The sequence below is a fragment of the Watersipora subatra genome, chromosome 4 (genome assembly GCF_963576615.1).
Source record: "Watersipora subatra chromosome 4, tzWatSuba1.1, whole genome shotgun sequence".
Classification (NCBI taxonomy): domain Eukaryota; kingdom Metazoa; phylum Bryozoa; class Gymnolaemata; order Cheilostomatida; family Watersiporidae; genus Watersipora; species Watersipora subatra.
The window spans coordinates 3,065,702-3,078,158 of NC_088711.1; the positions used below are offsets into that span (position 1 = coordinate 3,065,702).

Sequence of the window (12,457 nt, forward strand, 5' to 3'; positions counted from 1 at the left end):
CAACGAGCTAGAGTTAATTGAGATAGAATTCGCCCAATAACATTTGCGAGCACTTTGGCGAAATTAGGCGTACCGTACATGGACATCCCGCGTGCGTTCTTTTTGGGAGCCATCTTTTGACCAGCGTGAACGTACAGGTTTGCTTGTAGCTTACATTATCTTAAACATGGGTTGTTTTACCAAAACAGCTTTTTATGCGTTGCTCTGTGTTATCCTAAAGCAATTCAATATAACTTTCATGTACCATGTCATCAATTCAATAACGGTTAGGCCTTTCAAATTACGTTTTTACCGATTCCAAAATGAGTCATACTAGTGGTGATGATTTGATATATAGTTATTGCACACCCGTGGACAGGCTTTAACTGAATATGCTCCATTTTAGTTGCGATACGATTTTGCTAGATTTACTGTCTGTTACTTGTGTTTTCATTACAGATATCATTATGCAGAACGAAGCTGGAGAGAATGTGGATATGTATATTCCTCGCAAGTGGTAAGTTAATATTAGTGTTTTGATCTTATCACGTAGCATCAATATTTTGTGTTGTCAGTGATTACGTGTGAAAAAGACTAAACATGACAACCAAACTATTTTTCTACACAGTTGAAGTTACCTTGCAAAACTTGTAAAACGCTCCGATATTTAAATGGTCTTGAAAATCGGCAGTTGACAAATTGCATCAAACGTAAATATGTCGTGTGCCTAATTTTTGGCTTATACGTCATGTTCGGTAAGTGTAACAGCTAGCCATTTAGCCATTTTATTGGTTCAATGTCATACTTAGACCAAAACTTTTTTATTACTTTGGCGCAACATTTTTGGGTATGATCTATGTGTTGGAAGAAATACTTGTTTCATATGAACTAACTCAAATTTTTTTCATTTCCAGATAGTTTAAGCCACATAGTTAAATGCCAAAACGTATTTCTCAAATTCATCTCAGAACATTTTAGTGGTCGCGCAGATGTTAGGTTTCTTCTGTACATCAGGTGGATAAAAATTAGTTTAGGGCCCATCAAACTAGTTATATATTGAACAAATATTTATTTTCTACATATATATATTTCAAATAGTCAAGCGAGTTATATGTGGCGGAAGTTGTCTTTTCATTCATTTTCGCGGGCTATTTAACTTGTGGAGGTACACATGCAAATAGGTTAATTCGTGAATCCGGTTAGCAATAGAGTGCAAAACTTTCATATGGCTATAGCGCTTGTTTAACTTAATGTATGACTTTTAATTCTATATGTAATCGTATCTGCAAATCATATACATCCATGTCTAAATCCAAATCATCATCGTCAATTTCATCAACTATAGTATTAGAAGTTGTTAGAGATGGTGTCACAGTGAAAAACTGCATCAACTACTACTGATGATGACATGCTGAATGCCAAAGAAATTGTAACAACCTTTAAAGGTTGACTTGCAACAAAATTCGCATTACAGTTGATATCAAAAGATTCACCATGTCTTACTCTGTTGCGTTGTAGGTGCAAAATATGTGGAAAGGTGATTACAAGCTCTTAAAAGCTAAAAAACGAACAGTTAATCGCAGTCACACTAGACCGCCATAGTTTGGATTCTCTTTCCAAAGCGGCTCAAATGTGATGTAGTTGTGGTAGATGGTTTCTGTTTACACTTTCATGCAACCTTATTCGTCGAAATATTTTCACAAATTTACTTCACGTATTCAATAAAACCATGTCTATTGTTCTTACGTGTCTGTTTTATTGTCATTGAATGCTGTCACTTTTAGCAGCGATATCTTTTAACTTACCGTAAAAATTTGTTTAATTTTTTAACCTTACCTCGAAGGAGTACATATCATTGTCTGATAATCATGACGAGCCTGTTGGTCACCTGTGATAATCGAAAAGTGCTGCAAAAATTATTTGTGAAGTATTGGGTCACATGATCAGATTACGACTTGCCGATTAGACCAAGCCGAAACAAAATTGTAAAGTAGCGAGCATCTATATTTGATGCAGGGTCTTCGGTAAAACCCGAAGTGTTTGTCATAAACTAGTGCTACGATAGGTTTTATATTGAGCTTTTTATTGGCCTTTCAATTCACGTGAGAACATCATGTGACAAGACAACCAAACTGTGATGACAACGTCAGAGAAATGAAGAGATTCGTTTTTGAGCTTCTAAGAGCTTGTAATCACATTTCCACATATTTGGCACCTACAACACAACTGAGTAAAGGTCCGGCCACACGTAACGAATTATTCGTTCAATCTGACCGAATCCACGAATTTCACAGAATTCACAGATCTATTCTGCTGAATATCATAGATTCGTCTGAGCTGTGCATGCACACCGAATTCGTTACCGAAACGCGTTTAATTGGCTAACCAATTTTTTTAGCGAGCACGATTCTATTAGCTTTGACAAGTGATATAGTCCAAGACACGTACGACGACCCACAATAAAAGTTTCACCGCGATATGACTTGATACGTACGATGCAACTGCCTATATGCGCTATTGTTGGTTCTCTCTCGTTGGTTCACCATGACAGGAACTTCTCATCGTGTATTCAGAATTTTTTTTTAGATATTTTAAAAGTTATGAATTATTTCTTTTTCAATAATAATAATTTCTTTTTATGCAGCAAAAGCTCCGTCGCAAAAACAGTCGCTATCTCTAGCGCATATAGGCAGTTGCATCGTATGTATCAAGTCATATCGCGGTGATACTTTTATTGTGTGTCGTCGTACGTGTCTTGGATTATATCACTTGTCAAAGCTAATAGAATCGTGCTCGCTAAAAAAATTGGTTAGCCAATTAAACGTGTTTCGGTAACGAATTCGGTGTGCATGCACAGCTCAGACGAATCTATGATATTCGGCAGAATAGATCTGTGAATTCTGTGAAATTCGTGGATTCGGTCAGATTGAACGAATAATTCGTTACGTGTGGCCGGACCTTAAGACATGATGAATCTTTTGATACCAAATAACTGTAATGTGAATTTTGTTGCAAGTCAACCTTTAATAATTTTGTAAAGAATTGCGATGCATTGGCAATAGGCCCAGTTCTAACGATACGGTTACAAAAAAATTGAATTTTGATATGTTTACTGACTACACCTGGCGACTAGTTTTCAATTTTATGTAGTAGTTACTCTTCCCTTTTCCTTTAAACTAAACGAAAAGCGCCAACAACTTGAATTGTTCCCTGATTTTAACTTCGTGGAATTGTCTGCCCGCCAATCCACGAGTTTTTGAATACATCGAACGGTATCATCCTGTAGGGTAGTTAGTTGTTTTTCAGTTGTCTGTGAAGCCATAGATTTTAAAGAAAACAGCAAGTCGTTTAAAGTAACATTTTGATATGGTATGATTCCACTCTCAACTGCATTGATAGGCACACAAGTTGACCTAAAGTTTGTACATATCAAGAAAAGTTATTTTCAGCTGGGACGGAGGATTGGACTGTCCCAACCATTTTTTCCTGCCTATCTAGCTAATCCTTTCACGACTGAGCGCACATAACAAAGACTAAATAATAACTAATAATAAAGACTACTCTGTTGAGCAGCGCAATGTGCACCCTAGACATGGAATGAATGTGCATTGAGAGACTGAAACATTTATCAACCGCCTAATATATTTTGCTAGCAGTTAACATAATGCAGATCTAATAATCTGATTTGTAACTACAGTCAAACTTGGATAGCTCGAACTCTAACAGATTTGTTTGGTCCGTTCCCACGCAATGATAAATTGCTATAGATAACATCATTAACTCAACAGTTTTTTGCCCAACGACTACCGAGGCAGTCGTTATCGCTTTAGAATATCACTTTATTCCAAGCCATAGAGATAAACATCAGCTTTTGGTAGTTCTTAGGCATCGTTATTACCATCATCGGCAAAATATTTTCATTAACGATTTTTTTAAAGGTTTGTAAAACATCAAATTTTATCAAACATCTGCTTTGCGATGGCCCTTCGAAAGCAATAAAAAACGAGGTAACCTTCGGATAAATTTAAAGTAAACTCGCCAAAGTTTATTTTAGTTAAACCGTTCAGGAGAAACAGGTGTATTTTTCTGGTCCCGTGAAGTTTGAGTTATTCAAGTTTCACTGTATTTGTAGCTATGAAAAATTCTTTTGAATTTGCTAACTTTATTCGTTTTTGGGTTTTATAAGTATATATTTGACAAGGTTGTGTAAAAGTCCATTGCACTGATTCATGTTTGCTAGTTTTCAGCAAAAACTGCCAAAAAATGTGCTATAGAATTTGAGTTTTGGGCCTCTTTTCAGTACAAACCCAGTTTAGATAATGGTATTGAGGTTTTCAAACAGGGTTATAAATCTCAAAATTTATCAAATAAATAATAATATATCAAATGGTAAAAAAATTTACAGCAGCTAGTTATACGTACATTCAATATTACTGATAATTGCAGGAACTAAAATAAAAATATTTGTATTAATTTAGCATTGCTAGCTTCTATGATGTCTCTAAAAGTTTCGGTCAATAATTTTTCCAAAATCTTTAGAGTTAACATTCATGAATGGTTTTAGACACGACATTTTTAAATACTGAAGGAGATTGATTGTTAGTTGATTCTTTTATTTTTGCTCAATCTATACATATATTTCTTAATCTATACATATATTTCTCAATCTATACATATATTTCTCAATCTATACATATATTTCTCAATCTATACATATATTTCTCAATCTATACATATATTTCTCAATCTATACATATATTTCTCAATCTATACATATATTTCTCAATCTATACATATATTTCTCAATCTATACATATATTTCTCAATCTATACATATATTTCTCAATCTATACATTTATTTCTCAATCTATACATATATTTCTCAATCTATACATATATTTCTCAATCTATACATATATTTCTCAATCTATACATATATTTCTCAATCTATACATATATTTCTCAATCTATACATATATTTCTCAATCTATACATATATTTCTCAATCTATACATATATTTCTCAATCTATACATATATTTCTCAATCTATACATATATTTCTCAATCTATACATATATTTCTCAATCTATACATATATTTCTCAATCTATACATATATTTCTCAAAGTTTGTCTGATTTCGGTATGTTCAGCTATTAATAGCAGTTAAACTTCCACATTATGTTGGACTTGAACTCACGTTTACAATAAAATTTGCATCAGAGTAGGTTATCATAATCCACTCAATTCTTTCTTTCCACTATACTTTTTGCTGCTCTTTCAGTTCAGCAAGCAACAGAATAATTGCAGCAAAAGACCATGCTTCAGCACAGATTAACATAGCTGTAGTTGATGAGAAGAATGGACGAATGACTGGTGCTTATAAGACCTATGCCCTTTGTGGCCAGATCCGCAATATGGTGGGTTGTAAACTGAGTTGGCTGTTATCCTTATCGTTACATTTATTATTTTATGTCTTAGTTCTGATTAGGTGCACAAAGATTACCACACTTCAATTCTATCTTCGTCCTCTAAATTAGTATTGACTAGTATGAATGATTGCAGTCGGGATGTTTTGCTGTGAATTATTAGATTATGTGTTGCTGCGCACACAGATTTCTGGTCACGTCTTTCCTTCATTCGCAGTAGTAATCTAAAAATATTTAAATGATAGCAACTTGGGAGCCAATTTGAAACAGGGAAGTTTCCGTTAATCTGTTGGCACGATTGCAGCTGTTATCGATTACTTCGCTGAGTCGAAGAGCAGAAGGTCATGGTATGAGATCGTCTGTGAATGTGTTTAAAAATTAGTAATAGTTAACTTATTTGTGCAAAGTTCATTAAATTCTGGCATAGGTCCGTCTTCTCATTGACAACAAAAAGGTTAGTGTTAAATTTTTGTGGCATATTGATGGACTGAATTAACATTACTTCATTCTAGAATCTGTATAGGTGGTACAAAATTTATTTAATCTATTTGCTTGCTCTACATCATAGATTCATGTATGCAGAAAATTCTTCGTTAAACAAAATAAACCCATTGAATCTGTCGTGTATGTGTGTGGCTCTGCATGAATAATGATTTTAACAGGCGGTTGTTAGATCTTTGAAATGACAAACTGGTGCTTTTAATGTTATAATTGGGGTTTTTGTATTTATTTCAGGAGTTTTCTTCTAGCCATTTGGTGCCAATTGAGAAAGCTTTTAGAAGTGTTAACAAAACATTTGTGAGTTTAAATGAAATGTAGTTTCCTATTAAAATTTAAAAGGATGAGGTGTGTTAGCCAGCTATGTTTTAAAAGCATAAAAAATATCAAGTACTCTGAAAGTTACTGGTTGATTTTGTTAAGGCTAGTTTTTGACTGACTGGCTACTGCTGCTTATAGTCCATGCGCTTATTCTAAGTACCATGGTTTTTAGGGAGAAGCTGACGACTGTCTCAATAGATTGGCTAAGAAGGATGGCATTTTAGCTAGGTAAGTCTGGTGATATATTTAATTTATAATACTTTTAGTTCTCTTCTATTTATGTATTAATCTCTTCAATTTGGTGGTGGATTAAGTTCAAACTTTTTACACTCTGAACATGGCTCTTGCAAACTTTAGTTTGCCTCTTATTAATTCAGCTCAATTCGGTGAGGAAGCTATTATATAGAATTAAAACCTAGTTCACACTAATCATCGTATGAGTCCTTTTCTATGTCATCCCAAAGTATGATCGCATATATGCTTACGAGATACTTTTACGACACCCTAGTATGCACATTATTCCAGTGTAAATCTTAAATGATTTTTTTTCAGGGTCAATTTTTGTTCGCAACAATGACTTGTATTTACATTACATAGCTGTTGCGTGCGTCGTAAAATCTTTGGTGAATTGGTCAAATCCTGGTTTTATCAACATTTCTAGATCTTGAGAATGGGCAAAACGATTTGCAATCTTTGCAAAATATTGACCAAAAACCGCTGTGACACTATATAATTGTATTAAAATCGTTCATTTTTTCAACTAAATTATCTAAAAATTGTTTATTCAAAATCCTTAATTCATGAAAGTAGAGCATATGTTGATAGGATATAAGTAGATGACTTCAGAGAAAACTTATTTTTTAAATTTTCGATTCGTGAAAGAAGAGTTTGTTATTGCATTCCACAAGAAGTATACACAGGACCGATCTTGTAATTGTAGTAATTGTATAGCTACCACTTAAAAGTTAGTCAGAGACATACAAATACCGTGTAGACTTTTTCGATATTTGTAAAATCTGCTTCCACCTTACATTACAATTATCTTCTATGTTTGTTAACCATAACAATGTAGTGTGGAGACTCACTGGGGAAATGTTTAAGAATGACGACTAACAGAAGTGCTTCTATCTCGCATTCACGCATTGGCTAATCTTTTACATTTAGATTCAAATACGACATCAAATTCAAATACTTCAAATGAACAAGTGACATAACAAACCATATTTATAATACATGCAGAATCAAAATTAACGTTTCTGAAACAAGATTATTTGCATGGTTTGCTCGGTCAGCTGCTTTCTGATCGTTGCTTTCGATGAAACAAACGTCTATTGGTTGTTCAATACCTTCCACGATGTCTTCTGAACTCAACTCTTCTTCCGCATTGCTGAACTAGTCAATATTAGCATTGAAACAATTTTTTGGCAGAACAAAACTATTATTGGTTCGTAAAGATCAAAGAATGTCAAAGTGGCGTTCAATTAGAGGTGTTACGATATATTACAGTTCAGAGCTTGCATCGTTGGTGTTTTTGTCTCGAAAACTTATTTTTTCTAACATTACAGTCATTGCTAAAAAATAAAATCTGATTATATTGGTGTATATAGGTGCAATTTTTAAAAGGCTGTCTGTTAACCAAGCAAAACAAACTATGAGACTCATCATCTGTGACTATGACAAGTATATTTGTGGAATCTGGCTAAATATGAAATTATCAAATACAGTGAAACATGGATAACTCGCCCTCGGATATAGCGAACACATGGTTAACTCGAATGGATTTGCTTGGTCCGTTCCCACGCAATGATAAATGGCTCTATATAACTCGAACTCAACACTGTTAATTCGAACTGGTTTTTGCCCAACGGCTACCGAAACGGTTGCTATCGCTTTAGAAAATCACTTTATTCCAAGCCATAGAGGTAAACCTCAACTTTTCGTAATTCATAAGCGTCGTTATTACCTCCATCGGCAAAATATTTTTGTCAACGACTTTTCTAAAGGTTTGGAGAAATTTGATTTATACTGCTATACGGTGAATAGCACGGGCTAGCCGGGTCCCGCGCGCAAGGATTTCGCCACGCACATACAAAACAAAAACAGCATGTTGTTTTTGTTTTGTATTTGCGTGGCGAAAATCCTTGAGTGAGTGACCCGGCTAGCCCATGATGAATATAGTTTTCCGACGTTGATTCCGTGTGGAATCAACGTCGGAATTTTGAATGTTTAAAACGTCTTAGAAATTGTTGTAATTAAACGTATACGTTGTCTTAGCTAAAAAAAAACTATTCATCGTTTGACCTAAATACAGAATACGTGTGTACATTCAATAAGTATCCATTCAAAAAGCATGAGTGATATACAATGTACCGTAAAACTTCGTAAAACTTATAATTGAACTGCTTCGGAGTGTTGCTCTTAACGAATCCCAGGTAAAGTAAGTTAATCTTTGCATAAACTTCAAGAAAAATCGGCAAAATTGATCGTGGGTAAAACGCTCAAAAGAAAAAGATGTCTTTTCTTTTGAGCATTTCAGCAACGATCAAGTTTTGCCAATGTCAATCTAAAAAAACGTCCTGGCAATAACATCACCTCAAACAACAAACCAATCTCAAGTGATAGAAAAATCTCTATACTTTTTGATAAAAACGTTTTAAACTTTACATTAGAAGCATTTAATTTGAAACAAGCCATTTGTGCTTTTGATTTATATTATAGTTTGTATATGTTCATGTATCTACTAATAAATAAGTAAATACATGGACTTGTGACAGTGCTCTGATAACTTGAGCGCTCTGATAATTCGAACACTTTTGCTCGGTCCCTTGAAGTTTGAGTTATCCGAGTTTCACTGTACATTGTGTTTTCATTGTTACTTTGCCTTGGAGATACAGTCAAACATGGATAACTCGTCCACGGATAGCTCGAACACATGGTTAATTCGAACATTTCCTTTGGTCCGTTCCCACGTAATGATAAATTGCTATAGATAACTCGAACTCAACACTGTTAATTCGAACTGTTTTTTTGCCCAACGGCTACCGAAACGGTTGTTTTCGCTTTAGAAAATCACTTTATTCAAAGCCATAGAGGTAAACTTCATCTTTTTGTAATTCATAAGCGTCGTTATTACCACCATCGGCAAAATATTTTTGTCAACGACTTTTCTAAAAGTTTGGTGAAATTTGATTTATACTACGATACGATGAATAGCACGGGCTAGCCGGGTCACGCGCGCAAGAATTTTCGCCACGCACATACAAAACAAAAATCGCATGTTGTTTTGTATGTGCGTGGCGAAAATCCTTGCGTGCGTGACTCGGCTAACCCGTGATGAATAGTTTTCCGACGTTGATTCCGTGTTGAATCAACGTCGGAATGTTGAATGTTTAAAACGTCTTAAAAAATTTTGTAATTAAACGTATACGTTGTCTGAGCTACAAAAAACTATTCATCGTTTGACCTATACACAGAATACGTGTGTACATTCAATAAGTATCTATTAAAAAAGCGTGAGTGATATAGAATGTACCGTAAAACCTCGTAAAACTTCTAATTGAACTGCCTCGGAGTGTTGCTCTTAACGAATCCCAGGTAAAGTAAGGTAATCTGCATAAACTTCAAGAAAAAACTGCAAAATTGATCGTGGGTAAAACCCCAAAAGAAAAAAATGTCTTTTCTTTTGAGCATTTTAACAACGATCAAGTTTTGCCAATGTCAATCTGAAAAACGTCCTGGCAATAACATCACCTCAAACAACAAACCAATCTCAAGTGATAGAAAAATCTCTATACTTTTTGATGAAAACGTTTTAAACTTTACATTAGAAGCATTTAATTTGAAACAAGCCATTTGTGCTTTTGATTTATATTATAGTTTGTATATGTACATGTATCTACTAATAAATAAGTAAATATATGGACTTGTGACAGTGCTCTGATAACTTGAATGCTCTGATAATTCGAACACTTTTGCTCGGTCCCTTGAAGTTCGAGTTATCCATGTTTGACTGTATATACAAACAGAATGTTAGCTTGATGATATGTATTTTTGGAAAAAAGTTGGTGTGTCAAACTTAGTTTATATATATTTGGACATTCTTACATTTTCTTTGAATTTTTACCAGTCTTTTTATCTTCACTTGCAAAATGACATTGTTTCGAGCGGCTTTAAACATTGTATGTTGGCAATTACTTTTTTACTTTTACTTAGTCAGCTGCTCGGTTGATCGTAAATTAGAGTTTTGACAGCACAATATAACAACACCCACAAAGGTATCGTGAAGGTTTTTACCCAACAAACCAGATGAAAAAGTTGGACCAAGCCAAAAATTTATACAGTGAAACTCGGATAACTCAAACTTCAAGGGACCGAGCAAAAGTGTTCGAATTATCAGTGTGTTCAAGTTATCAGAGCACTGTCACAAGTCCATGTATTTACTTATTTATTAGTAGATACATGAACATATACAAACTATAATATAAATCAAAAGCACAAATGGCTTGTTTCAAATTAAATGCTTCTAATGTAAAGTTTAAAACGTTTTTATCAAAAAGTATAGAGATTTTTCTATCACTTGAGATTGGTTTGTTGTTTGAGGTGATGTTATTGCCAGGACGTTTTTTAGATTGACATTGGCAAAACTTGATCGTTGCTGAAATGCTCAAAAGAAAAGACATCTTTTTCTTTTGAGCGTTTTACCCACGATCAATTTTGCCGATTTTTCTTGAAGTTTATGCAAAGATTAACTTACTTTACCTGGCATTCGTTAAGAGCAACACTCCGAGGCAGTTCAATTAAAGGTTTTACGGTACATTGTATATCACTAACGTTTTTTGAATGGATACTTATTGAATGTACACACGTATTCTGTGTTTAGGTCAAACGATGAATAGTTTTTTTTAGCTAAGACAACGTATACGTTTAATTACCACAATTTTTAAAACGTTTTAAACATTCAACATTCCGACGTTGATTCAACACGGAATCCACGTCGGAAAACTATTCATCACGGGCTAGCCGGGTCACGCACTCAAGGATTTTCGCCACGCAAATACAAAACAAAAACAACATGCTGTTTTTGTTTTGTATGTGCGTGGCGAAAATCCTTGCGCCCGTGACCCGGCTAGCCCGTGCTATTCATCGTATAACAGTATAAATCAAATTTCACCAAACCTTTAGAACAGTCGTTGACAAAAATATTTTGCCGATGGAGGTAGTGACGACACTTATGAATTACGAAAAGTTGAGGTTTACCTCTATGGCTTGGAATAAAGTGATTTTCTAAAGCGATAGCAACCGTTTCGGTAGCCGTTGGGCAAAAAACAGTTCGAATTAACAGTGTTGAGTTCGAGTTATATAGAGCCATTTATCATTGCGTGGGAACGGACCAAGCAAATCCATTCGAGTTAACCATGTGTTCGCTATATCCGAGGGCGAGTTATCCATGTTTCACTGTATTTGCGTTGTACAACTTTAAGTCTATGTTCATATTAAAATCTTGTGTTTGATTGGAGTGAGTTTGTGTGAGCCAGGCTTCATTAAGAGAGAAACACACATTTATTACGTTGACAATCTCTATCATGTTTGATGGAGTGACAGACGGTGTAGGTGTGCCTCAATAAACGTGAAGAAAATTTTAAGCGTGTATGTTGCTCCAGAGGTTTTTGCAAGACAAATGAAATGGTGTCACACCTTTACTATGTCCTTTTTGAAATTGCTTCTCTTTATAAAACTATGAAAAAATTTAATAATCTATTTTGCATAATTACATATCCAAACAACAATAACCATATATATTATTATGCTGTGTGTGACAGAAATTACAAATCGCTATCCCATACAAATTATTCATTAACTGCAAGTGTTAGATCTTTAATAAACGATTAAAAATGTTTGGTTACCGAAGTCGTTTAAACTACTTTGACAAAACTTGCCAAACCTGTGTAGAACCAGATGTGTTGCATAGAAATGTAGATATTTATAGTTTCATTAGTGTTTGGTTATCGCTGTTTTTATCGTTCATCATGTTTTATTGTGGCTGTATATTGTTACCAGAATCGTATAGTAGATGGTCATTCAGCTTATGACGGTTTCTTCTTTTTCTAGGAACTTTTAACAAGCGATAGCCAGGAGATTGGACACACAGAAGTTGCTGCGTACCTATGCTACTTCTTACTGTTACAATATATAAACATCTTTATTGTGATTAATAAAGCTATTGATTGTTAA

The 12,457-nt window shown here is 34.4% G+C and overlaps 1 protein-coding gene across 1 annotated transcript; it reads left to right on the top strand.

The window, feature by feature from the left end:
• The first annotated feature begins 46 nt into the window (after positions 1–46).
• LOC137393666 (small ribosomal subunit protein eS21-like) lies at positions 47–12,457 on the top strand. Its single transcript, XM_068080306.1, has 5 exons — positions 47–137; positions 439–496; positions 5,263–5,398; positions 6,399–6,454; positions 12,335–12,457. The coding sequence occupies exons 2-5, from the start codon at positions 447–449 to the stop codon at positions 12,342–12,344; spliced, it is 252 nt and encodes an 83-aa protein (XP_067936407.1). The 5' UTR covers positions 47–137; positions 439–446; the 3' UTR covers positions 12,345–12,457.

Excerpts from the sequence above, each read along its gene's own strand:
- LOC137393666 (XM_068080306.1), top strand. The coding sequence starts at position 447 with ATGCAGAACGAAGCTGGAGAGAATGTGGATATGTATATTCCTCGCAAG. Across the intron at positions 497-5,262 it reads ATGTATATTCCTCGCAAGTG|TTCAGCAAGCAACAGAATAA; the intron begins GTAAGTTAATAT and ends CTGCTCTTTCAG. Across the intron at positions 5,399-6,398 it reads GTGGCCAGATCCGCAATATG|GGAGAAGCTGACGACTGTCT; the intron begins GTGGGTTGTAAA and ends CATGGTTTTTAG.